Source organism: Mesoplodon densirostris, chromosome 16 (assembly GCF_025265405.1).
Source record: "Mesoplodon densirostris isolate mMesDen1 chromosome 16, mMesDen1 primary haplotype, whole genome shotgun sequence".
NCBI lineage: Eukaryota > Metazoa > Chordata > Mammalia > Artiodactyla > Ziphiidae > Mesoplodon > Mesoplodon densirostris.
In genome coordinates this window covers 23,899,169-23,926,900 of record NC_082676.1, presented here as the reverse complement: position 1 = coordinate 23,926,900, position 27,732 = coordinate 23,899,169, and the positions used below count along the sequence as shown (strand labels likewise).

The 27,732-nt window shown below is 44.5% G+C and overlaps 1 protein-coding gene and 1 non-coding gene across 8 annotated transcripts in view; one reads left to right on the top strand and one right to left on the bottom strand.

Annotated features, from left to right (window-relative positions):
* Nucleotides 1–755: 755 nt before the first annotated feature.
* Nucleotides 756–862, bottom strand: LOC132477215 (U6 spliceosomal RNA). Its single transcript, XR_009530234.1, has one exon. It is a non-coding gene; the product is annotated as a U6 spliceosomal RNA (small nuclear RNA).
* A 1,544-nt stretch (nt 863–2,406) lies between these two features.
* Nucleotides 2,407–27,732, top strand: part of PHF20 (PHD finger protein 20) — a 136,130-nt gene continuing 110,804 nt past the window's right edge. The window contains exons 1-4 of one of the 7 annotated variants that reach the window (XM_060120361.1): nt 2,427–2,487; nt 3,017–3,167; nt 5,027–5,125; nt 22,685–22,800. In XM_060120361.1, the coding sequence (XP_059976344.1) occupies nt 22,718–22,800 (83 nt within the window). In that variant the 5' untranslated portion in view covers nt 2,427–2,487; nt 3,017–3,167; nt 5,027–5,125; nt 22,685–22,717. Of the gene's footprint in view, nt 2,488–3,016; nt 3,168–5,026; nt 5,126–13,544; nt 13,621–20,510; nt 20,598–22,320; nt 22,342–22,684; nt 22,801–27,732 lie in introns of those variants that run through there. The other 6 variants (XM_060120354.1, XM_060120356.1, XM_060120355.1 and 3 more) reach the window with 6 other exon arrangements.

Here is a 27,732-nt window from a genome sequence, read left to right as displayed (position 1 = left end):
AAAGAATTTTAACTTACAAATTGTGATGATTTCTTTACCAGGATGTAAACTCCTTGAGAGCAGGGCCTAAATCTCATTCTGTTCTGTGTCTTTTTTTTTGGCTGCACTGCCAGCATGTGGGATCCGACCCACCAGGGATCAAACCCGTTCCCCCTGCAGTGGAAGCATGGAGTCTTAACCACTGGACCGCCAATGAAGTCCCCTGCTCTGTGTCTTTGATGCTCAGCTCAAGCCTGGGTCTCTATATGTGCAGGTTGAATAAATAAAGAAACGTGTTATATTTGTATGGGGCTATGGATTCGTGGCATGACTTCGGTTGCGGGGCAAAAAAATTCTCTATATGCTACAATAGCCACTAAAATCTGAGCAATTTCATGTTAATAAACATAAACCCAGAGGATCCTGGGAATGTCCTTTCTTTCTGTATCTGAGCCCTTATCCGAGTTCATGTAGGTACTTTTGGTCCTCAAATTCCAGAAGGTGTTTTTATTTTTTTTTAATATATGGAACACTTCGGGCTTCCCTGGTGGCGCAGTGGTTGAGAGTCCGCCTGCTGATGCAGGGGACACGGGTTCGTGCCCCGGTCTGGGAAGATCCCACATGCCGCGGAGCGGCTGGCCCCATGAGCCATGGCCGCTGAGCCTGAGCGTCCGGAGCCTGTGCTCCGCAACGGGAGAGGCCACAACAGTGAGAGGCCCACGTACTGCAAAAAAAAAAAAAAAAAAAAAACAACCCCCCCCCACAAAAATATATATATATATATGGAACACTTCACTAATTTGCATGTTATCCTTGGGCAGGGGCCACACTAATCTTCTCTGTATGGTTACAACTTTTGCATATGTGTTGTCAAAGTGTGTACAGCTGAACCTTTTGTCCCTGGTTTCCTAGAAGCTCTCCCTAAGCACCTCCCTCTGCCCTGACTACATCAGCTCAGGAAATCCTCTCTTCAGCCTCCAGTCCAGATTTGAAAAGACCACTCCTATGGAGCCAGGTCATTAAAGAAGAATCTACTCATTATTTTCAATTATCATTTTTTTCCCCAAATATTCTCTTTCCTTTCATTCCTTCCACAGATACATAATGAGCATCTACTATTTGTCAGATTCTGACAATTCAGTAGATAGAAGATAGTTCCTAACTCTAATTTGGGGGGAAAAGACAAATAAAACCAAGAGAACAAACAAATTAAATATTTACGAAGTATGTTAAGTGCTCTGATGAAAATGAACAGTGATAAGGTAGAGAGCAATTGCCCTGTACGAGGCAGGAGATCAAGGGGAGCACTTTCTAGCTAATGTAGTCAAAGAGGACCTCACCGAGGAGATGACAAACTGAAACCTGTTAAAGGGTTAGTTTTGCAAAAAAGCAACAGCCTAGTCAATGGCCCAGTGCCTGGACAGAGCTTGGAGAGAACCATAGAAATGATAGCAAGTTAATGTGGCCAGAGAAATAGCAAAGGTGGAGGATGTGATGGAGAGATTGGTGGTTCTAAGCAGGGCAGTGACATGATTACATTTACATTTAAAAAGTGCAATCTAGCTGCCCTGTTTTTCTAAAGTAAAAGTCATTATTGCCTTCCTAAATAACAAATGTTAAGCATTCCTCTTTGGAACTTCCCAAGTCCCACTGGGAAAACATCTCAGACCCTTGGGGGGTGGCTGCAACTCTGACCTGGTCCCCTGAGGCAGAATACTGCTCCTCTCCACACCAGCAATTGGAATCCTTTCCTAGGAGCTAATGCAGTGAAGCGGAGTGGGGGGGATGAGTGCAAAGGCCCTGAGGCGGAAAGGAACCTGGCTTGTTTGAGGACTTGAAAGATGCTGAGAACTGAGAATGTGGGGGAGCTGAATGCGTGCCAATGTGAGAGAGGAAAGTTAGGTACAGACTCCGAAGAGCCTGGCTCACAGTGAAGATTTAGATCTTAATCTGAAGAACAGTGGGCAACGGGCTTTGAGCAGGGGATGGCTGTGAATATAGTTTCGTTTTGAAAAGCTCCCGCTGTCTGAGTGTGAATGGATTGGAAGGGGAAAGAGTAATTGTATGGAGAGGACAACCATCATCTAGGAGAGAGGTGATGGTGGACTAAACTGGAGTGCTGGCAGCAGGATGGAGAGAAGTAGGAGGCTTCGAGATGCATTCAGGAGGCAAAATTAACAGGTGATGGATAGTGTCCAGTCCTGGCCTTCGTGTGATCACAGTGGATACGAGTGAGAGGGGACTTCGTGCTCCGGACCCGGGAGAAGGCCTGTTCCCGCGCGTCAGGGCAGTGGGCGTGTCCCGCCCGAGCCGTCGCCACGGTGATCGGGTGGGGCGGGGCCGAGGGCGGGGCAGCTGAGGCGCTGCGTCACTCGGTGGAGTCGTTGGTGCGTGTGTGTGGGGGGCGGGGGATACGCTGGGCGCGTCCCCGGGGTCACGTGGTGCGCAGCACGCAGAGTCCTTCAGTCGGTTGGACCCGGAGCGGAGCAGCCGGAGCGGGGCTGTGAGGTGAGCTCGCGGCAAGGCGCGGCGAGGTGAAGCCGGCTGGCTGGGGCAGGGTCGGGTCAGGTCGGGCCGGGCCCGGCCCGCGTCGCGCGCGCGCCGTGCGGGCGGGGACGGTGACGGACGCCACCGCTGCTCCGGTCTCCTACCCGGCCCCGCTCCCCGCCTGGCCCGGCTCGCCCAGCCGGGAGGGAGGCCCGGGGACCGCTGCTGAGAGCGTGGCGGGCGTGCGGGCGGCGCCCAATCCCTAGGGCTGCCCGCAGGAGTGACGGTGGCTGCGGCCAATCAGCGGCTCCCGAGGGGGCTGGGCCGCGGGGTGCGGGGCCCGGGGCGCGGAGCGGGCCGTGTTGGGGGTGGGGTGTAAGCGCTAGGGCCGGAGCCTGAGCTGTGTGGCCCTCGAGAGCTCCACCAGCAACCCCTGCCGTTACCTTGTGCTTTGGGAACGCGTTTTCTTTTATTGACTCTTTTATCCTATTCTGGGGAGCACACCCCTTTCTCAAGCACCAGACTATGGGAGTGTCCCCTTTCTCTATAGTTTTTAGAAAATGTGGTCGGTGCACCCCCTTTCTTAAGCTCCAGCCCTGGGATGTTATCTAAATTTCCAAAGCCTGCCCAACTGAGGATGTATCCCTTGACCCACGACCTCCAAACTGGGAGGACACTCCCTTTTCGAGCCTCCAGTCTGAGTAAGCATCCCCTTTCAAATTTTGGGGTTCTTCCCATTAGCGAGTCTTAAATCTGGGGTCCAATAACCAAAGTTTTGGGGGTACTTATATTCGCACAAAATCGAGGAAGAATTCCCTTTTCCAGGCCCCAAATCTGGCAACGTGCTTTCTGGAATTTCTTAAATTTAGGGGCCGCTTCCTTTCCCTGCTTTTTCAAAATCTGGGAGTGCACCTCATTTCCAGAGTCTACCGAAAATGAGATCCGAATCCTGAAATTTTAGGATACATATTTGTATTTACACAAGGGAATTCACTACTTTTTCCAGTCACTCTATTCTTGGGGTTGCACCGTTTTTCATGAGTTCTCTAAATCCGACCACCTTATTTCCTGGGGGAGACTTTTCATATCTGAAAGTGTATTTGTTTCCTGTGCCCTCCACATGTACAGCATGAACTACTTTTGGTTACACAACTCTTACGGTGCAGCAACCTTCCTGGTGCTTGTTAAATCTGGGACGGCGCACCTTTTTTCTGAGTTCGTTCATTTCCATACGATGGTCCAAGGTTCTTGAGCTTTTCTGCCATCCAAGATATTTTCTTTCCTCAGCTTCTTTCCCTCTTTGGAACCCCATTTCCCTTTAGGTGCTCTCCCTGTCAGGGCAGTGCACCTATTTCCTCTTCCTTCCTCTGGTGAATAAATACCTTCAGCACCACACTTTCTCTGCTTCTGTAGCCTTTTTTCTGTGCACACTTCCTAGTCTTACCTCCTGAAGTCCCCTCCCCCTAGGGGAGGATCTCCCTGCCCATCCTAAAGGGGTTGCCTGCATGTTGTCTCCCATATGTCTACTTTATCTTTTACTTTTCTGCTAACGGGAGCTCTTTTCTCTTGGCTTGCCCTATCCCCTGGCATTTTTCTGGTTTCTTTCTTTCTTTGGACACTGCTCTGCTTATTGGTGGCTGTAAAGATTTTCCCATTTCCTCCCCTTGCTCTGGAAGTGGCTTCAAGTCCAGGGCTGCCTGACTCCCCAGCGCTGGATTTAAACTGGAAAGGAATCCCCTTGCATTTCTTTGGTTATTCACAGGGCTCTTAATCCTCCTGGTGGTTTGCTTCCTATAAGATTCTGGCTAGATGGGTACTGTTTTCTCCTTTGCTTTATTTCCCTTCGTTGGAAAAAAACAAAACCAAAAAACCCTCAAGAGATTCTTTAGTCTTGCTTCCAACTCATACGCTTCCTCCCTACATTGGCTTTTTTCCTTCCTTTTATCAAGAAAGGAGGTCATTTGGAGAAATCTGTTGGTCACTCTTTTTTTTGTTGTTGTTGTTCCTGGGGAAGAAGAGGGAGATGGGTATTTACCTCTCCCCTTAATCCTCTCACTTATCTGCCAAGCCTTGCCCCCAACCCCCTCCTTAAAATCTGCAAATGTCTGAGACCTCTCCTCTCCTAAGAGCCTCTCAGTAGGTTCTTTCTTTTGTATTTCCCTCTGTCTTTCCAGATCTTACTCAGGGCTTCTCAGCGGGAGCGAACCAGGTTAATTTCTCCACAGCTGGAATCTCAAGTGCTTATGGGATAATGACACCTGACCTTTCTCCCTTTCGGGAAGTACTTGAGTGTGCAGCTGTATGAGGCCTCAGTGCGGGAGAGAGTTTGGGCCCGAGAAGCTACCCTGGCAGGACAAGGCAGAAAAATACTGCATTTTCAGGACCACGTCCTTCTGAATCTCATTTGAAGATTGGATGTTTGCCAAGCACCTGCTTCTTAGGGATGCTGGGGGATTTAATGATACTCCCAGGAACCTGTAGGAATTAATGGGGCTTGTGGTGAAGTGCTCTGAACTCAGTGTTGGAACTTGAATAAAATAAATCATTATTGTATTTTCAGAACAACTAAGCTGTTTTAAATTTCACGTGCATGAAAACGCTAGAGCTGTGTTATTTCAGGAAGTGAAATGGATCCCACATTTATATCATGTGGTCATTAGTAAGTACCAAATTCATTAAAAAGTATTGGAGGTCTGTCTGAGCAGTACCTAATAAAATATGGTATACAGAAAGTGAGCAGGTACTTTGTCTCTTATTTGCCTGTTTGGTACTTTGTCTGTGTAGTGCTATATATAGTCCACCCTTAAAGTATTCTGCACCAGTGCTGCTCAAACTTGAATGTGCAAATAAATCACCTGGGGTGGGGAGTGTCTTGCTAAAATGCTGATTCTAATCCAGTGGTTTAGGGTGGGGCCTGAGTATATTCTTTTCTCATTCCCAGGTGATATTAATATTTCTGAACTACACTTTAAGTAGTTAGGTTCTGTGCACAAAGTTAAAGATTTCTCTTTGAAAATAGGAAGGTGGTGGTTAGCTTTAAGCTGGGACATTATTTTCCATTCTCTCTTTATCTAGACGCACACTCCTTAGAGTTTGTACACGTCCCCTTTGGAGGACTACTATTTATATTCATTTGTAGTTACTCTAGCATTAAACTTTTAAAATCATGGCTGGAACTTCTCCAGGAGTTTGATTCCTATGTATTTTGTCAAATTTAAAGGCTTAATTATTTCTTGGGACTTCCCTGGTGGCGCAGTGGTTAAGAATCTGCCTGCCAATGCAGGGGACATGGGTTCGAGCCCTGGTCTGGGAAGATCCCACATGCCGTGGAGCAACTCAGCCTGTGTGCCACAACTACTGAGCCTGCGTGCCACAACTACTGAGCCCACACGCCACAACTACTGAAGCCCGCGTGCCTAGAGCCCGTGCTCTGCATCAAGAGAAGCCACTGCAATGAGAAGCCTGCGCACTGCAACGAAAAGTAGCCCCTGCTCGCTGCAACTAGAGAAAGCCCGTGCGCAGCAATGAAGACCCAACGCAGCCAAAAACAAACAAATTTATGTAAAAAATAAATAAATAAATGCTTAACTATTTCTTGATTGAAGGTAAACATAACTCTTGACATAAAATCATTCTAGTAAATCCCATGTAGTAATCAGCCAGCTTGCCTCTCTGGTTCCTCATCTATTACCCTACCATGGGTAGTGATTCTGAGATACTCCAAGTCAACAGGGTCACAGGTATGGGAATTTCCAAGGAGTCCTTCTAGGTCCTGGAAATGGGCCTGGGAGACGCAGGTGCCTGGACCCTGAATGGAAGCTACTGACTTGTCTCTGTATGGAGCTTCACAAAGGTGAATGCTGGTGTGAATGTGACATTATTCTTTGGTGGGAATCATGGCTTATGATGCTCTCTCTCCTTTTGTATTCACATCTATTTTTAAGTCTTAGTGGGTTTTTCCTTTCTAAGTGTCTTAGGTCATCTGTACCTATTTCCCTGGCTATCACCTGTCGTGGACTTTTCCCAGCATGATCCTATTCTGGGCCCTAATCAGGGCAAACCTGAATGACTAGACTATTTTGTGTCCTGGTCCTCTCCCTTCCCCCCCATCCCTCACATGAGTGTCAGATAGATCCTCTTCAGTAACGGATTTGATCTGGATTTGGCTCTAGTCCCAGCTCTTCCACTCACTATGAGACCTCAGGCAAGTTACTTAATACTACTGGACCTCATTCTCCCCATTTGTAAAGTGAGGGGCTGATTATCTCCAAGGTCTACCCTGCTCTGAGCCTTTGTTCGTGCCTTGCTTAGAAAGCCAGTGTCTGTGGGAGTTTGTAGCAGATCTGATTTCCTTCACGTGCTCTTTTGGGCACGCTGCCAATCATTTGCATGTCCGAGTCACTTCTGCCACTGCCTCTTTTCTAGCCGAGGCAGCCACCTTGTCTTCACACCCAGCTTCAGCATTCTTCTGCTTCCGTGCCCTCTGCCATTTCCATGCTTTATTTCATTCAAAACGGTCTAAGCTTCTCAAAGAAGTCTAACTTGAATTCTCCATTCAATGTTAGCTACTTCCCTGAATCACTAAGAGGGAGTCTGTAGTTGACATGCAATTTTGTTTATTTGGAAGTTCTCTTATCTGATGTGTATTTTAAAAATGTTTTTCCCTCCTCCTCACCCCAGCTTTCTTTTTTGCTTTGAATTAGCAGAGTAGGTACAATGAAATTTAAAAATGAAGCAGGTAGTTTGCCTTTTGCTGGAGTTTGGGGAAAATGAATGTAATGCTTTTAGCCATCTTCTCTCAAGGTCTCAAGGAAATCAGCTAGCTGGTTCTTCATCCTGGATTTTAAAGGTGCTTAAACACCCTATCAAATTTGAAAGTGTATCCTAAGTTCAAACTTCATTTTTTTTTAAACAAATTTATTTATTTTATTTATTTATTTTTGGCTGCATTGGGTTTTCGTTGCTGCGCATGGGCTTTCTCTAGTTGCGGCGAGCGGGGGCTACTCTTCCCTGCAGCGTGTGTGCTTCTTATGGCTTCTCTTGCCGCGGAGCACAGGCTCTAGGCATGCGGGCTTCAGTATTTGTGGCTCGCGGGCTCTAGAGCACCGGCTCAGTAGTTGTGGCGCGCCGGCCCAGTTGCTCTGCAGCATGTGGGATCTTCCCGGACCAGGGATCGAACCCGTGTCCCGTGCATTGGCAGGCGGATTCTTTTTTTTTTTCGCGGTACGCGGGCCTCTCACTGTTGTGGCCTCTCCCGTTGCGGAGCACAGGCTCCGGATGTGCAGGCTCAGCGGCCATGGCTCACGGGCCCAGCCACTCCGCGGCAGGTGGGATCTTCCCGGACTGGGGCATGAACCCGTGTCCCCTGCATCGGCAGGCGGACTCTCAACCACTGCGCCACCAGGGAAGCCCCGGCAGGCGGATCCTTAACCACTGCGCCACCAGGGAAGCCCCCCAAACTTCATTTAAAAATTACTTCTAAATGCTCTTCCTTCTAGGAACACACTCAGCCACAAAACCTGACAAGAAGTTGCTAAGGACAATGATAAGAAATTTAAATTTTAAATAACTTCATCAGTGAGTAAAGCTAACAATTCTTTGAGAGCACCTGATTATTCTCAAGGGCAGCTGCTGATGTTGCCTGGAAATCAGGGATCAAAGATGTATATAACCTAATCCCCCTTCCTCATCTTTCTAGGAAGTGATGGGATGTTTACATGTTTCTTGATAAACGTTCTTTTTTTTTTTTTTTGATAAACATACTTTAAACCAAAATGTGTGTTTAGTCAGAGCCTCCTTCGTTAGATTGTAAGCTTGGAGAGGGAGGGTGCTGTCCCTGTCTTATTCATCTCAGCAACTGACCTTTACAGGTTGTTGATTAACTTTGGGGTAACTTGTTGAAAATTGAAACCTTGATTTGTAATAATGCTGTGACAACTTTACTAGATCTTGTGCTAGGTATCAACTGTCCTTTGCTTTGTTTGGCCAAATAATGGAAGAGGTGAGCTTGTAGAAATCCTGTAAAATTTTAGCAGCTGGGTATGAGTCACCAAACATAAATAGGGCAGTTGTATGAAAGGGTGGCGGTTCCTGAATCAGTGGACTTAGGGGAAGGAAGAAGAGGAGGGGCCTGGGAAAGGATTTTAAATGATGGTTTTATTTGGTAAGAGCTTTTCTCTTGTCAGGAACATAATCCTAAGATTTTAAAGACTGACTCCCAGGCATCTTAGATGATGTAAGAGGTCTCACCTTGTCCTAGTAGAGACCTGATTTTCAAGAGGTCTCTTTTTCCTGTGGAAAGGGCACATGGCTAGATGGATTGACGTGCCTTCCTTGCTTATCCAGGTGCTGGGATTTTGTGGAACCCTAGCCTGGAAATGTGGGCATTTTAGTTAGCATTGTTTGGAGCACTCTATTAGGTCTTATTGAATCTTTACAATTTATCCATTATCTTCATCTAATAGACAGGAAAACTGAGATTAAGTAATTTATTTGTCCAAGGTCATTTGGCTAATGACCCAGGTTGCTTTGCCTGCAAGCCTGGTGCCCTTACATCCTCCTCTCTACAGCTGCCTTACCTTTCTCCCTCAATGTTTGAATAAGTCACATTAGTCACAATATCAAACAGGGCAGCCTGGAACGCAGGACTGAGGCACTGTTGGGAGAAGAGGTAGCCTTGCCACCTCATCTCAGATTCTGTTCCTGACCATGTAAACATCTCTTAATTGTAAAAGCCAAACTCTCCCAGCTGAGGCTGCATTTCTCCCCTTCTTGAGGCCCCGGTGCGTGGCTGGTTTGGTCTGCTTGACAGTCTCTAAGTCTCATGGAGTGGTGAATGCCGTCCAAAGTGCTTTGTTGAGTAGGACGTCGGTCATGCTGTGACCTATATGAGAATTATACATCTACAATTCAGAAAGGCAAGATAGTTTAAGAGGCCACCTTTCATGTCCAGGCTGCGTGGTATGTAGTGGTGAAGGACCAGAATTTGGAGGCAGAATGCCCGAGTTTGCATTCTAGCATCTGCCACTCTGTTGGGGCTACATGTCACTTGGGCATGGGGCTCAAACGTCTTGGGACCCTCCTGTAGCACAGACGTTGGAGGCAGACTTCCAGCATGGCAAGTTTCTAACATATCTGGACCTCTGTTTTCTTTCTCAAGTATCATCATAACTACCTCACATCTATCATTGTAAGTATCAGTAAATGTTACCCTTTTCTCTCCATTTCCTAATCTGTAAAATGGGAAGAAGAAAATCTAATTTATAAGATTATTAAAACTTGGTGAGCTGTGAAGAGTTGAGTATATGTTACCATTATTTTGTTTTATTCCTCTTACAAAATGTTTGTAAAATCCCCTATGTTAATTGTGGTATTTTATACTTGAAGTACAGTTGATTTACAATGTGGTGTTAATTTCTGCTGTACAGCAGTGATTCAGTTATACATATGTATATTTTTATTTATTTATTTATTTTATGCGGTATGTGGGCCTCTCACTGTTGCGGCCTCTCCCGTTGCGGAGCACAGGCTCCAGACACGCAGGCCCAGCGGCCATGGCTCACAGGCCTAGCTGCTCCGCGGCATGTGGGATCCTCCCGGACCGGGGCACGAACCCGTGTCCCCTGCATCGGCAGGCGGACTCTCAACCACTGTGCCACCAGGGAAGCCCCTATGTATGTATGTATATATATATATATATATATATATATATATATATATACATTCTTTTTTTAATATTCTTTTCCATTATGGTTTATCATAGAATACTGAATATAGTTCTCTGTGCTATGCAGTAGGACCTTGTTGTTCAAAGGCCTTATGTTTTTCAATTTTCTAATTTTTTTGGCTGCATCTTGCGGGATCTTAGTTCCCGGACCAGGGATCAAACCCAGGGCCCCCTATCCACTGGACTGCCAGGGAATTCCCTCAAAGGCCTTACTTTTAAATACAGTATAAATACAGTGGGTTTTGGAGGAGGTCCTGCTTCTCAAATCCCAGCTCTTCCTCCTAGCCAGGTGACCATTGGCAAGTTATTTGCTCTAAGCCTCCTTTCCCTCCTCTGTAAAATGGGATAACACTGCCAACTTCTCTGCATTGTTGGGAATGAGATATTTGTCAAGGATTTAGCCTGTGGTGAAAACTCAGTAAAAGTTAGCCACTTTCTGGTGTTAATAATAAAGACCAGGAACAAAAGTTAATACTTAAAGAATAAGGTAATTAATTGACTTAAATAATTTTTATTTATCTTTAAAGCCCCATGGGCAGTGAATCAGTTGTAATTTAGGAAAATGTCTTTGGAGGTCCCATGGGGTATTGACTCTATCTCCAAATTGTTTTCCTTTGTAATATAGTGATGCCTCAATTAAGGAATCCTGTAAGAACAGTTTAGTCAGGAATATTTAAAAAAAGATTCCCTTCCCTAAAAGGAACCCACACAAACCCGCTCCAGAGCTGCCTTCCACCATTTATAGACTGGAGCCCTCCCTGTGACTGAAAACCGAGTACAGCTTTTCTTAGACTCCAGGGGCGGAATTGTGGTCTGTCTTCAGGGGCGAACTCGTTCCCTGTGCTTTGCCTTCCTCCCCCTGCCCCCATGGAGTGATAACAGTTCCTACATTTACCTGTGGATAGCACTTTTCAGAGAGCCTCCATATGATTGTCTCCTTGAATCCCTGTCCCTTAAGGTGGGTGATACAGGTCTCTTTCCTATCTTTCTTCCTTTTTTGACAGAGGAAGCTGAGGTTATCTCATTTAACAAGCATCTGACTGCCAAGTAAGGGCGCTGCTTGTTAGTTGCTGGGGATGCGTATGAGGAGTTAAATGCCTGAGGAGAGAGAGGCTCAGAAACAGGCAATTTCAATGTAGGGTGCTGGATTGTGGTCCAGATGGCAGGCAAAGCTGCCATGGGCGAATAATGGAGTGGGCCCTGGCCCAGCGCCCTTGGCAAGGTGCTGATGGCTGAGCCCAGTCTGAAGGACCAGGCAGAGGAAGCAGCATTGCAAGGAGTCTTGGTGTGTGGGCGGCATGAGAGCTTATTGTGTGCTAGGCTCTGTGCTAAGTAATTTTTTTTTTTTTTTTTTTTTGCGGTACGCGGGCCTCTCACTGTTCACTGTTGTGGCTTCTCCCGTTGCGGAGCACAGGCTCTGGACGCGCAGGCTCAGCGGCCATGGCTCACGGGCCCAGCCGCTCCGTGGCATGTGGGATCCTCCCGGACCGGGACACAAACCCACGTCCCCTGCATTGGCAGGCGGACTCCCAACCACTGCACCACCAGGGAAGCCCTGTGCTAAGTAATTTTTATCTTCACAGCACCTGTATGAAGGTATGAAGTAGGTATTGGTACTATCCCCATTTAACAGATAAGGAGCCTGAGGCTCAGAAAGGAAATGACTTGTGCAAGGTTATCTGGAAAATGGTGGAGCTGGGGTCCAAACCCAGGCAGTCTCATTTCGGAGTTCTGGCTCATAACCACCATATGCCGCTGGCCCTCTGCAGAGCTTGTCTGCTCCTCTCCTTGTAAGCTCCCGTTTCTAACAAGCCCCGGTTTGGTTTGGTCATAATGGCTAGCTCACTGATGGCCTTGATGCTGCACAGCTTGAAGTCTGTTCTGTAGGGGAACTACTGAGCTTTTTTTTTTTTTTCTTCATTTGAGATATAATTGACATATAACCTGAAGTGTTTTAAACAGAGGAGTCTTATGATCAGATTTGTGCTTTAGAAATATTACTGTAGCAGCACTGATGAAGAGTAGCCACAGTGCAGTAGTTGGCTAGTCAGATTACCTGAGTTCAGCTCCTTGTCACAATACTTGGTAGCTTTGTCATTTGGGCAGCTTACTTTCTGAACCTTACTTTTGCACCTCTGAAACAGGAGTAATAGTAATCCTCATTACAAACCTATGAGGTAGATGCTAAATGAGACGATGTATATGTAAAGCACTTAGAATACTGTATGTCGTAAAATAAGCACTCAGAAGTCAGTCTGTAAGACAATATTGTTTTGGATCTGGGGAGGGTGTGGCTGGAGGTTTTGAGCTCCTTTGAGAGTTGTTGCAGTAATCGGATTAGAACTGATGGGAACCTGAACTGGGCAACCACTGGGCAATGGGAGAAACCTAGAAGTAGGTGTGACAAAATGGTGACTGAGAGTGAGATGCAAGGGTGATGCCCATGTTTCTAGCTTGGCACATTGGCCAGTCTTGGAGTCTTAAACTGTGATGGGAAGAAAAGGAGAAGGAACTTGTGAGGATAAGATGATTAGCTCAGTGAAGTTGAGTAATGTGCCAAAGGTTATTTAGCAAATATATTCTGGAGTCAAGCCTGGGCACTAGGCCCTTTCCATTGTTTCTGGGAAGATCCACTGATTTAACCAATTCATTCTCAGTAATTCGGAATGAACCTGTGTTTGCTGTCTGTCTGAATTTTAATTGTGGAAGGAAAAGGTTGGCTCTTAGAGAAAGTATTTCAAGTATCTGGGAAGAGGGTAAGGGAATTTTTTTGGGGGGGGCCTTTTTCTTTCTTCCTGCCTCCTTACTTTCCTCCCCTCTTCCCTTTGTTTCCTTCCTTACCCTCTCAAGTGAAAGAGGCTAATTCAGCTCTTTTAGTGTGACTTGGGCAAGGGCTGGAAGGAGTGGTAATGGTTGGCTTTAGACCCAGTCTTCTTTCTGTGTTGTTGAGGAGAGGATAGTGATGGAGGGGCCCTTGCTCCTACTTGAACCAACTTGTCACTTCCCTAGGACTAAAGATGTGCTCTTTTATGTTCATTGTGTTGGATACTATTTGTTAATATTGCATAATGATATTGACTGTAGTCCTTTGTGTCTGATGTCCTTTTTGCTAGTGCTACTACAGTCACACAGCCACTTTATCACCAATATTGAATATTTAGTGTGTACTGTGCTAAGCACTTGACATCCATTAGCTTGCTTATCCTCAGAATCCCAGGACGTAGGGGTTATTAATCTGCTTTTATAGATGGGCAAACAAAGGGAGGCTCAGTGATTTTTCTCATCTTCACTTAGCCAGCAACGAGAGGAGCCAGAATTCGTGAGAATCTGAGTCTGAAACCTGTCTGCTCCCATCCCTAAGTACTCCCTGGCCTTCCTTCAAGACAGAACTTTGGCAGAGTCCCCTTGGAAGCTTCCTCCTGTGAGACGTAGGTGTCACTGGACCTGCTGATATTGTTTATGCTTTTCTGTAACAGTGGTGAGGGCTGCAGGGAGCATCTCCACCTCCTAGGCTCAGGGCTGTGTGGGGAGGGGAGCTCATTCCTTCCTGAGTCACCTTGCCTCTAGGACTTGCTCTCTACCTAGAATTCTCTTCCTCTGGATCTTCACATGGTGGTCTCCTTGTCATTTATTTATTTATTTTAAAGCTAGATTTATTTATTTATTTATTTGCTTATTTATTTATGGCTGCATTGGGTCTTCATGGGCTTTCTCTAGTTGCAGCGAGCGGGGAGTACTCTTGGTTACGGTGTGCGGGCTTCTCATTGCGGTGGCTTCCACGGCCTGTAGGCGCGCCGGCTTCAGTAGTTGTGGCATGTGGGCTCTAGAGTGCAGGCTCGGTAGTTGTGTCTCATGGGCTTAGTTGCTCTGAGGCATGTGGGATCTTCCCGGACCAGGGATCGAACCTGTGGCCCCTGCATTGGCAGGCGGATTCTTAACCACTGTGCCACCAGGGAAGCTCCTTGCCTTGTCATTTAGATCTCTGCTCAGACCTCAGCTCCTCAGAGTTCTTTCTAACGGCCTTATCTAAGGTGGTCCTGCCGTGTCACTGGCTCACATTGTTTTGTTGGGTTTTCCCCCACAGAGCTTAGCCTCCCAGAAATGATCTTATTTGTATTTGTGTTTATCACGTTCCTGCCTTCCCTGCTAGAGAATGGGGCCAGGGGTGTCTCATCCTCCCAGCATCTATCTCCAGCACCTGGCACATAGCAGGCACTCAGTAAATATTTATTGAATGAAGGAGGCATAAAGATGTTTTTTTTAGACATTTAAAAAATTTTTTATTTATTTACTTTTGGCTGCGTTGGGTCTTTGTTGCTGCGCGTGGGCTTTCTCTAGTCGTGTTCTCTAGTTGCGGCAAGCAGGGGCTACTCTTTGTTGCGGTGTGCGGGCTTCTCATTGCGATGGCTTCTCTTGTTGTGGAGCACGGTCTCCAGGCGCATGGGCTTCAGTAGTTGTGGCTCGTGGGCTCTAGAGTGCAGGCTTAGTAGTCGTGGCGCACGGGCTTAGTTGCTCTGCGGCGTGTGAGATCTTCCCGGACCAGGGTTCGAACCCTTGTTCCCTGCATTGGCAGGAGGATTCTTAACCACTGTGCCACCAGGGAAGCCTGAGGCATAAAGATTTAAGCTGGTCTTTCACTTGCAGTGTCCCTCAGTTTGAAAGGCACCATCACCCTTTAATGGAGGTTGAATTTCAAGCCTGGTGTAAGCACTATTAGATTATTGTAAAGCCTGTTCTGTAGTTTCTGGTGGTTAGTAGCTGAGTAACATTCTTTATTTCATTTATTAGGCATCTGTTGAGTATCTGTCATTCCTTTCCCTAATGGAACTTAAAGTGTAGTCCTACTACGTTAGGTTTTATTTAAATATTCTCTTATTATTTTAAATATTTTTTAAAATTTTATTTATTTTTTGGTTGTGTTGGGTCTTCGTTGCTGCGTGCGGGCTTTCTCCAGTTGTGGCGAGTGGGGGCTACTCTTCACTGTAGTGCATGGGCTTCTCATTGTGGTAGCTACTGTTGTTGTGGAGCATGGGCTCTAGGCACGCGGGCTCAATAGTTGTGGCTCGTGGGCTCTAGAGCGCAGGCTCAGTAGTTGTGGCACATGGGCTTAGTTGCTCCGCAGCACGTGGGATCTTCCCGGACCAGGGATTGAACCTGTGTCCCCTGCGTTGGCAGGCGGATTCTTAACCACTGTGCCACCAGGGAAGTCCCTCTCTTAGTATTAAACATGTAAGTTATATCTAGCTTCCCCAGCATTGTATGTAAAGAGCTATTTTTTTTTTTAATGTAGCTTAACCTTAAACAATTCTGTAATCTGACAATTTTTTTTTTTAAAGAAGATGTTGGGGGTAGGAGTTTATTAATTTATTTATATTTATTTTTGCTGTGTTGGGTCTTCATTTCTGTGCCAGGGCTTTCTCTAGTTGTGGCAAGCGGGGGCCACTCACTATCGCGGCCTCTCTCGTTGCGGAGCACAGGCTCCAGATGCGCAGGCTCGGTAGTTGTGGCTCACGGGCCTAGTTGCTCCGCGGCATGTGGGATCTTCCCAGACCAGGGCTCGAACCCGTGTCCCCTGCATCAGCAGGCAGATTCTCAACCACTGCACCACCAGGGAAGCCCAAGAGCTATTGTTTTTTTCTCGTTTTCACAAATGATTTATTTTTATCCTGGACTGTATCCTTCTGATAGAAATTACTGGCTCCAAGTGTAGAAGCAGTTTTACAGCTTGTTCCTTTTTTCCAGATTGAGGTATAAAATGATGGCCATGGTCAGGGCATCAGGCAGTGGTTCAAGTGTTGCAGTTTTCTCACAGCTGGGCCATTCTTAGGTGTTGTCCTTTCTGAAAGATTAAATATTTCTGCTTGCTATATAATGGTGTAATAATTCTGTCACAACATTTGAAAAGCACCCAATTGCTTCATCTTCCTGTATTCAAACTATGTTTATGTCTAAAGGCATGAGTATAAGCATAGCATGGACTTTGGTAAGGGAAAGAGGAAGGGCCTTCAAGAAGTGGTTTATCTACCTCTGGAAAAATCCTGTTACCTGTGATAAGAGACATGTCTCCTGCCTTGGAGGACCTTGAAAGCCCCTCTGCACCTCGTTTCCTTTCTGTACAATGGGAATGTCACATTTAGTCCTAACTACATCATTTGGCAGTTGTGTAGGTCCAGAAAATAGTGTAAGGATGAAGGCCTTTTACATATTTAAATAATCTATTTTTTTAAAATATGAAGAAATACAAAGACGTAATTCAAAATTAAAATCTTACCAACTGGATAATCCCTGCTCACAATTAAAGTAAAAACAAAGAAGTACATTCTTTTTTTTTTAATGTATTTTATTTATTTATTTATTTATCTATCTATCTATCTATCTATCTATTTATTTATTTATTTATGGCTGCATTGGGTCTTCGTTGCTGCGCGTGGGCTTTCTCTAGTTGTGGTGAGTGGGCTTCTCATTGTGGTGGCTTCTTTTTGTTGTGGAGCACAGGCTCTAGGTGTGTGGGCTTCAGTAGTTGTGGCATGTGGTCTCTAGAGCGCAGGTTCAGTAGTTGTGGTGCACGGGCTTAGTTTCTCTGCGGCATGTGGGATCTTCCTGGATCAGGGCTTGAACCCGTGTCCCTCGCATTGGCAGGCAGATTCTTAACCACTAAGCCACCAGGGAAGTCCCAGAAGTACATTCTTAAGGTTAAAAAATTCTAACAACACAGAAGGATAAAGAATGAGAAGTTAAATTTTCATGCTCTATTCCTTTCATTAAGGGAACTACTTAAACCAGTTATTTTCTTCCTTCCAAGAAATAATTTAATGCATATACTATAATAGATCTGTCTGTTTGCATTAAAGAGATAATACCAGACACGGGCCTCTACACCATGCCTGTTTTTTGTTGTTTTTTTTGTGGTACGCAGGCCTCTCACTGTTGTGGCCTCTCCCATTGCGGAGCACAGGCTCCGGACGCGCAGGCTCAGCGGCCATGGCTCATGGGCCCAGCCGCTCCGTGGCATGTGGGATCTTCCCGGACCAGGGTGTGAACCCGTGTCTCCTGCATCGGCAGGCGGACTCTCAACCACTGTGCCACCAGGGAAGCCCCACCATGCCTGTTTTATTTGACAGTGTATCTTGTAGGTGGCTCCACATCAGCATCTACAGATTGCCATTTAAAAAATTTTTTAATTAATTAATTAATTAATTTTTGTCTGTGTTGGGTCTTGGTTGCTGTGCGCAGGCTTTCTCTAGTTGCGGCGAGCAGGGGCTAGTCTTTCATTGTGGTGCGCAGGCTTCTTATTGCGGTGGCTTCTCTTGTTGCAGAGCATGGACTCTCTAGGCACACGGGTTTCAGTAGTTGTGGCACACGGGCCTAGTTGCTCTGTGGCATGTGGGATCTTCCCGGACCAGGGCTCGAACCCGTGACCCCTGCATTGGCAGGCGGATTCTTAACCACTGCACCACCAGAGAAGCCCAGCCATTTTTCCTTTTAATAGATGTACAACATTCCATTGTATAGGTGGCCATAATTCATTTAACTAGCCCTCTTTTTTGATGGACATTTTAGCTGTAGAAATTACGAAACTATATTGTTCATCCTTACAGGTAACTTGGCAGACTTTGGGGGATGTATCTGTCGGATAAGTTACTGGCAATGGGGACTGCTGGGTTGCAGGTATTTGCATTTTTGTAGATAGCACCAAGTTGCCTCTAGAAAAGATTTTCCAATTTATGCTTCTACCAACAGTGTATAAGCATCTTTTTTTCCTCATCCCTGAAGACACTGGGTATTTTACCTTGAAATTTTTAGTCTGAGAATTGAAAAATTGTTATTTTGATTTGCATTTCCTTTAATTTAGGGTGAGGTTATGTGGATAATATAATATCACATGCTTATTAGACCTTTATATTATTCCCCGCTCCCCCCCCAAACCTCCCCCTTCCCTGGGAACCTGCCAGTTCTTATACTTTGCTCATTTAAAAAAAATAATAATAAATTTATTTATTTATTTTTGGCTGCATTGTGTCTTCATTGCTGCACGTGGGCTTTCTCTAGTTGCGGCAAGTGGGGGCTACTCTTCGTAGTGGTGCGCAGGCTTCTCATTGTGACGGCTACTCTTGTTGTGGAGCACAGGCTCTAGGTGCGCAGGCTTCAGTAGTTGTAGCACGCGGGCTCAGTAGTTGTGGCTTGTGGGCTCTAGAGCACTGGCTCAGTAGTTGTGGTGCACAGGCTCAGTTCCTCCATGGCATGTGGGATATTCCTGGACCAGGGATCGAACCTGTGTCCCCTGCATTGGCAGGAGGATTCTTAACCACAGCGCCACCACGGAAGCCCATACGCTTTTCCCATAAGTGAGTTGTTTAACTTTTTTCGTTCTTGGTTTGTATGCACTCTTTGTTAATAAAGGAAGTTAGCCCTTTGGTCATATGTGTTGCAGTTATTTTCTCCCAGTTTGTTGTTTGTGAAAGTGCCCTTTAAACTGTATTACACAGTGTACCTTTAAAGTTTTCATTGTCATTGATACAGGGGCATTGACTGCAACTGCTGTATTTAAGGAAATAAACTGGACTCTCTGTCTCCTGTGTAGCAGTGAGCTCACATTGTAGGAAAACGTGTATAAAAAAAAATTTTTTTTTTTGCCATGCTCCATGGCTTGTGGGATCTTAGTTCCCTACAGGGATCGAACCCATGCCCCATGCAGTGGAAATGTGGAGTCCTAACCACTGGACCACCAGGGAATTCCCTGTAGAGAAATTTGAATGTAAAGGAGTAGTTTGAAGTCCTGCCAAGGTCTTTAAGTGGAATCATTTGTGAATACAAATTGCATCAGATTTTTTCTCATAGTTTTTCTGGATGTCCTTACTAAACATATTTACTTTTCCTATTCTGGAAGCTAGAGCTTTTTGGTAGAAAAAAACTTAGGCCCTGAAGAATGGGTAAGTTAAAAGCTACAGAATCTTAGCCCTCTCGCCTCTTGAGAAAAATTTGTGTTTAAAACTAAATGTGAAGCAACGAAGACCCAATGCAGCCAAAAATAAATAAGTAACATAAATTAAAAAAAATTAAAAAATAACCCTAAATGTTAGGAGTAAAAACATACTTCTCATGTAATCTTTTTAATTCCTGCTTTTGTCTTGAACTCTTCTTTATTCTTTAGTAGATTTGCCAAATTAAATTGAGACTTTGTGGTGATTGTCCCTCACCTTGCCCTTTGTTAGAGTTCGTTCATCTCTTCTCATATTTGTGTTTGTCTTCCTGGGTGGACTGGAGCTGCAACTGAGTTGGATTTCTGATTCCTGATTGCCAGCACAGTGCCTTACTGACAGTGCTCACTAATGGTTTGTTGAATGAATTAATGTGAAATTTAAAAACAGACTCTGCTATCCCCAGAGGAGTGGAGGGAAGATTTGGGCATGGGTCATAAAAGCTAGATTAGTCCTTAGTCTTGTTCTGTGTGATAACAGGGAGTGAAGCTTCAGATAAGTGGCTCAGGGACTTCCCTGGTGGCAGTGGTTAAGCATCTGCCTGTCAATGCAGGGGATGCGGGTTCGATCCCTGGTCCGGGAAGATCCCACATGCCGCGGAGCAACTAAGCCCGTGCACCACAGCTACCGAGCCTGCACTCTGGAGCCAGCATGCCACAACTACTGAGCCTGCGTCCCGAAACTACTGAAGTCCATGTGCCTAACATGCTCTGCAACAAGAAGAAGAAGCCACCGCAGTGAGAAGCCCATGCACTGCAAGGAAGAGTAGCCCCCACTCACCGCACAAAGCAGTCATAAACAAACAAACAAAACAATCAAACAAATAAATAAGTGGGTCAGAGTTACAGTGAAACAGGTTTCAGTTCATGATAAGGAAGACCTTTGACAATTCAGCCTCAAGAGGAATTGGTTTTCTTGAGCCATTAAGAATAATTTGCTCATTTTCATTCACTGTCTTGTTACCACACTCCTGTACTTTAATGGAAGGCATCCTAGGGAAGTTGTGTGGTAAAAGAATTAATTCAGAAATCAAGCAGACCTGGGCTTTTGTTCTGGGGCTGGTCACTTAGCACCTGAACCTTAGCCCAATTCTTTAAACCTAATTTCTTCATTTGTGATAATAGAATTATTAGTAGCTACAAACTGTATAGTCCTTACTTTGTGCCAGTGTTCCTTAAATGGATTATCTCATTTAGTTTTCACACCCACTGCCTGGAAATAGGTACTATTATCACCATCCCCATTTTAGGGAGGGGTAACAAATTCAGAGGGGTTAAGTAATTTACCCAAATTCATTCAGCTAATAAAGGGTGGGGCTGAGTATTAAAGGCCAAGCATTTAATCCTATTACATTACACTATATTACATGACATCTGTAAAAGGGAGCTGTCTCCCTACATGAAGTCTGGTAAATACTAGCTGCTCTGGTGAGTTTTCTTTTCTTTTTTTTTTTTTGAATTAAAAAAATATATATTTATTTATTTATTTTTGGCTGCATTGGGTCTTCGTTGCTTCACGCAGGCTTTTCTCTAGTTGTGGCGAGCAGGGGCTACTCTTCTTGCAGTGCACGGGCTTCTCATTGCGGTGGCTTCTCTTGTTGTGGAGCACAGGCTCTAGGTGCACGGGCTTCAGTAGTTGTGGCACAGGGGCTCAGTAGTTGTGGTGCATGGGCTTAGTTGCTCCGCAGCATGTGGGATCTTTCCGGACCAGGTCTCTAACCTGCGTCCCCTGCATTGACAGGCGGGTTCCTAACCACTGCGCCACCAGGGTAGCCCCACTCTGGTGAGTTTTCAGTGCCACTCTGTCTTTATTCTTGTCTGGCTTCACCTTTTCATATAATCTGAGAGGTGAGACTATTACTTGGTATACATGAAGTCAAAAATAAAAAGATAATTTGAGGCGGTGTTGCTCCTAAGTCAAAGTGAAGACTCTTCTACTGATTGGATTTACTTACATCAGATTCATATCTCATTTTCCTGGAGAGTGTGAAGTATAGCCAGTCAAACATCTCACTCTCCCTTTGCTAGGGTCCATATAATCCAAATACTCTTATTTGACGTAGCTTTTCAGTTTATTAGGTTTCAGATTCCTTAGTTACAACTGTTAACCATTCCTTTATTGGTCTGATTTGCTTTGTGCGTTGTCCAATATCACCCCTTCAGAATGAGTTGTTTAATGTAATGGATAGCTCATCCTTTACATTACATATATTTTTTCTTATGGAAAATTTCCATTATGAAAAAAAATAAGCTTAGGAAACTGTTTAAGAGGAAAAGATCACTTACAAACTTCTTTTTTCTTCCTGTGTTCTTTTTTTAAATGCACATGAATTTTTATTTGAGCTCAAAGGGGTGTAATTTTACATCCTGGTTTTTCATGTAATATATTGCAAGAAAATGTGATGGTATTACACATTAGATGTGAGGACCCACTTTTTTTTTTTTTCCATTTTTAATTTTTTTGGCCACACTGCACGGCTTGCGGGATCTTCATTTGAACCCGGGCCCAGGGCAGTGAAAGAAAGCTCTGAGTCCTAACAACTGGATGGCCAGGGAATTCCCATGAGGTGCCACTTTTGTGATTATTCCTCATTCATCCATTGCAAAGATTGCCCTCCTGGTATGAGGCAGATACTGCCCTGGCAGTGCAGGCTGTTGGGTTCCTAAGTTCAGTGGGAGAGAATTTACTCAGGGATAGCCTTGCTCTATGGAGGTCGCCTGCTCAAGTTCCCCAAGAACTCAGAGTGTCTACATCTCCATCAGAACCACCACTAGCCCCTAAAGATAAATTTTACTCATATAGAAAATGACCACCAATTCCAGTACCAAAAGGCTTGATAAAGAATTGGGAAAATATATCAATAAATTGTCAGAATGTACTCAAGAATGGGTAGAAATATAAATAAATCAAAAAATATATAAATAGATGAAAGAATGAATAAATAGATCTTTCTTGTCTAGCCTTCCAAAAGTAGGGCCAGAAATCAGCATTCAGATTTTGTTCGCTTCCTTTGTAGCACTTAAAATTCATAGCAGTTACAGCTTGCAGTTAAGATTTGTCTGTTTACTGGCTACATTTTTGTTTTCCCCCGGTAGACTGGAGGCTTTATGAGGCCAGGAACTGCGTCTCTTTTGGTCTTGACGACTGTTTTCCTAAATCATCTCTCAGCAGGTATTTGTTGCATACTTCAGCAAATGATTAAATTTAGTTCTGAGAGTGATTGTTTTTTTGGTGTTCTGAGAGGTGCCCCTTATAGGTGAATTCTTGGTAAGCAGTGTTGAGGGAGGGTCTCCTTACAGTTCCAGAGACTACAGGATGCTGCATAATAGAGAAGGAGGAACAGTGGAGGACACACCTGTGTTAGGATGAGGGCAGGAGTAAAGGAGGGCGCTGACAGGGTTTCCTGGAGCTTTGTGTTTTGAATAATGCCTGTTTGTCTTTTCTGTGTAGTGAGTGTTACTCCACTCTGGGCAGACTTTGCCTAAGTTTCATAAATTTTAATTGGCTTTTTCAGGAGAATAAAGGCAGCCCCCGTTGATGACTGAAAATGACAAAGCATCCACCTAACAGACGAGGAATCAGCTTTGAAGTGGGAGCCCAGTTGGAAGCCCGGGACCGATTAAAAAACTGGTACTTTTACATTTTTCTGTTAATTAAATCCCTTCAGTAAAGGACTTTTGCCAGCACTGATAAAGAGGGGTAGCCTGGGCTTTTCTGTAGTGTTTTCCTGCTCCCTGACTCTTGGAAGGTGGAAAGAGACTTAAGTCTAGAGCTGTGGAATGTCCTTTGTCTTTGGTGCCAGGATCCCTGTGTCAAGGGGACCATCCTGTTATATTTGTTTCCCTTCTCTGCCTGTTCATCTGAAGGAGTTATGGGAAGAAGAAGCAGGAGTGGCTGCAGGGAAGGGAAGATTAATAGTAGCAGCTCTCTTGCTCTTGGCTGCCTGTCTGAAAGATCAGGGATAGAAGAATGAAGAAAAGGGGTTAGATTGGAACAGCTTGTGTGTCGTGAACAACTTCTGTTTTCTGGGTGTGTTGTTGTACAGTTGAAACTCAGTCATCACATTTTAGGGATGATTAGATTCAGAGGCTGAGAGGTTGTAGTCCCAAATTTGTCATTGACTTGTGACCTCTGGCTGGTAATTAACCACTTTGAGCATCAGCTTCCTCTGTAAATGTGGGTACTAGTAATATTGACCTCACAGACTTTTTTCTGAGAATCAAATAATAGGATATGTTGGAAAAGGCCTTATAAACTGTAAAATGATGGTTGTTGTTGGGGATACCCTAGAATTTAGTCACTTGTTAATGCTTAAGGTGAAAGTGGGAGTTTCAGAACTCAAACCTTTCTGTGAATTTTCATAAGGAAGAGTGTAGTGCTCTTGAGGGTTATCTCAAAATAGGCTGACCAGCTCCTGGGGTGTAGGAAGAGAAGACGGGAAGGGAAGCAGGGGAAATGCCTGGGGTAGAAAGTGTCTCTGCTGCCTTTTGGGGCTGGGAGATTTGATATAAAAATTAGAGACACTTTGAACACCTAGTTGTTTTTAGGCTGTTTGTATTTCTATAATTATTTCCCTTTGGTTTCCCTCAGTATTTTTTTAAGGCAGCTTAATCAAGAGAAAGAATTGTTTTTAAATTTGGGGGAAAAAATAAAATATAGAAAAAGTTTAAAAGTACAGCTAACTATAAAATAATCTGTGTACTTATCACTTGGAATTACTGAATATTAACACTTCTATTTTACTTATATTTTAAAAAATAAAGGACATAAAACGTTTCTGGTATAATGGAAGTACCTTTTATACCCTTCCCAATTCAATTCCCCTCCTGCATTCCTTAGAGGCAACGAGCATCCTGTAGTTAGTTCTGTCCTTTCTGTCCATGTTTTACATTTTTACTGTATGTATCCATAAATAATACTAGTTTGCATCACTTTGGGTATTTTTGTTTTTGTTTTTTGCGGTACACGGGCCTCTCACTGTTGTGGCCTCTCCCGTTGCGGAGCACTGGCTCCAGACGCGCAGGCTCAGCGGCCATGGCTCACGGGCCCAGCCGCTCCGTGGCATGTGGGATCCTCCCGGACCGGGGCATGAACCCATGTTCCCTGCATTGGTAGGCGGACTCTCAACCACTGCACCACCAGGAAAGCCCCACTTTGGGTATTTTTAAAAAATTCCTATAAGTGGTCTCATTGTTTGCTTCTCTTCTATATTTCATGTTTTTGTGATTTACCCATATGGATATGACATATTCATCCTAATTTCTTATTTATTTATTTATTTTTGGCTGCGTTGGGTCTTCATTGCTGCATGCGGGCTTTCTCTAGTTGTGGAGAGGCTACTCTTCATTGCGGTGTGTGGGCTTCTCATTGCGGTGGCTTCTCTTGTTGTGGAGCATGGGCTCTAGGCGTGTGGGCTCAGTAGTTGTGGCTCGCGGGCTCTAGAGTGCAGGCTCATTAGTTGTGGCGCATGGGCTTAGTTGCTCCGCGGCATGTGGGATCTTCCCGGACCAGGGCTCAAACCTGTGTCCCCGGCATTGGCAGGTGGATTCTTAACCACTGCACTACCAGGGAGGTCCTGTGTGCAAGTTTCTATGTGGACATAACTTTTCGACTCATTTGGGTAAATACTAAAGAGTGTGATTACTGGATCATATGGTAAGAATATGTTTAATTCTGCAAGGAACTACCAAATTGTCTTTCAAAGTGGCTGTACCATTTGACATTTCTACCGCTTAGGAATGAGAGTTCATATTGTTCCACATCCTTGACAGTATTTGGTGTTGTCAGTGTTTTGGGTTTTGGCCATTAAAATAGGTGTATAGGGCTTCCCTGGTGGCGCAGTGGTTGAGAGTCCGCCTGCCGATGCAGGGGACACGGGTTCGTGCCCCGGTCCGGGAGGATCCCACATGCCGTGGAGCGGCTGGGCCCGTGGGCCATGGCCGCTGAGCCTGCGCGTCCAGAGCCTGTGCTCCGCAACGGGAGAGGCCACAACAGTGAGAGGCCTGCATACCGCAAAAAAAAAAAAAAAAAGGTATATAGTAGTATCTCATTGTTATTTGAATTTGTGATTCTCTATTGAAATATGTCAAATATATTTTCATATACTTATTTGCCATCTGTATATTTCTTTGGTGAGGTGTCTGTTAAGGTCTTTTGTCCATCTTTTAATTGGTTGGTTGTTGCTTTTATTTTTTTGTTGGTTGTATTCTTATTTTTGAGTTTTAAGAGTTCTTCGTATACTTTGGATAACAGTTCTTTATCAGATGTTTCTTTTGTAAGTATATGGGATTTAAGGCCATGAGACTGGATGAGCTTTCTAGGGCTGCACTGTCCAAAAAAGTAGCCACTAGCCACAAGTAGCTATTTACATAAAATTAATTCAGTTCCTTAGTCACCCTAGGCACATTTCCAGCGCTCAGTGGCTAGTGGCTACCGTATTGGAGAAAGGAGACATAGAAAATTTCCACTGAGAAGGTTCCATTGGACAGTGCTGATTTAGGGAGTCAATATAGATAAAAAGGAGGATTGAGCCCTGGTTCCTTCCAGTGTCAAGATGTTAGCAGATGAAGAGGAACCAGCAAAAGAAACTGGGAAGGAGTGACCGTTGAGGCAGGAGGAAATCCATGGGGGTGTCTAGAGCAGCGGTCCCCAACCTTTTTGGCACCAGGGACCGGTTTCGTGGCAGACAGTTTTTCTACAGACCCTGGTGGGGGAGGGGGTGATGGCTCAGGTGGTAATGGGAGCAATGGGGAGCGGCAGATAAAGCTTCTCTCGCCAGTCCGCCACTCACCTCCTGCTGTGCAGCCTGGTTCCTAACAGGCTGCGGATGGTAACGGGGCGGGGGAGGGGTGGGGGGGACGTGACCCCTGCTCTAGAGGACAAGTGGAAAAGGTGTTTCAAGAAGCAGTGAGTAATCACTTCCATCTTGTGATGCTGGTAGTTCACATAAAATGAGGATTGAGTGACTTGACTTGGTTACATCAAGGTTGTGGATGACCTTGACAAGAATTGTTTTAATGGAGCAGTGCGGACAAAAACCCTAATTGGCATGGGTTCAAGGAAGACAGGAGAGAAGGAACTGTGATGTGATGCAAAGTGGGAGGAATTGGCCATTGATAGGAGCAGATAGTTCATTTATTATAAGGGGAAGAGGGAAACTGGGTATATAGGTAGAGATGAAGGTTTACTTGTAGAGTTGGTGATGGGAGCATGTGTTTTTTTGTATTTTTAAATTGAGGTTAATTTACAAACAGTAAAATTCACTCTTTTCAGCATACAGTTCCATGAAGTTTGCCAAACTCATACAGTCATTCATGCATGCACCACCATAATCAAAATGTAGCATTTTTGTCACCCCACAGAATTGACTTGTGTTCCTTTGTAGTCAACCTCTCCTGCAGCCTCCAGCCCTTGTCACCTACTGATCCGTTCTCTGTCCATATAGTTTTGCCTTTTCCAGAATGTCGTATAAATGGAGTCATGCAATATGTAGCCTTTTAAATTTGGCTTCTTTCACTTACAATGCATTTGAGATTCATCCATATTTTTGTATGAATCAGTAGTTCCTTTTATTGCTGAATAGAATTAAATTGTATGGATGTATAGTTTATCTATTTACCTGTTTGAAGAAATGAATTGTTTCCAGTTTTTGGTGAATATGAATGAACATGAATACAGATTTTGTGAGAACGTAAGTTTTCATTTCTCTTGGATAAATATCAAGGTGTGATTGCTGGGTCATATGTTAAGTGTGTGTTTGACTTGATGAGAAACTGCTGAACTGTTTTCCAGTGTGGCTGTTCCATTTTGCATTTCCGCCAGCAATGTATGAGAGTCCCAGTTGCTCTGTATCTTTGCCAGCCCTTAGGGATTCTTTTCTTTCCCTCTTTTTTAGTTTTTATTTTTAAAAGTGAGATATAATTTACATACCATTCACTCTTTTAAAGCATACAAGTCAGTGGTTTTTAGTGTATTCACAAAGTTGTACAACCATCACCAGTCTCTGATTCCAGAACATTTTCATCACCCCAAAAAGAAACCTCATACCTATTAGCAGTCACTTCCCTTCGTTCTCTCCAGCCCTAGGCAGACACTAATTTACTTTCTGTCTCTGTAGATTTGCCTATTCTGGGCATTTCATAGAAACCAAGTCAAATAATACGTGTTCCTTTGTGACTGGCTTCTTTCACTTAACATGGTATTTTCAACATTCATTTGTGTTATAGCATATATCAACATTCTTTCTCATGGATGAATAATATTCCATTATATGGGTATACCATATTTTGTTTATCCATTCATCAGTTGATAAATATTTGTATTATTTTCGCTTTTTGGCTATTGTGATTAATGCTGTTATGAGCATTTGTGTATGAGTTTTAGTGTGGACCTATGTTTTCATATCTCTTGGATATCTACCCAAGAGTGAAATTGATGCATCATATGGTAATTAGCCTGTTTAAGCTTATGAGGAACTGCAAACTGTTTTCCACAGCGGCTGTACCATTTTACATTCCCACCAGCAGTGGGAATTCTTTTTTGATTGTTTTTATTTTTTAAGTG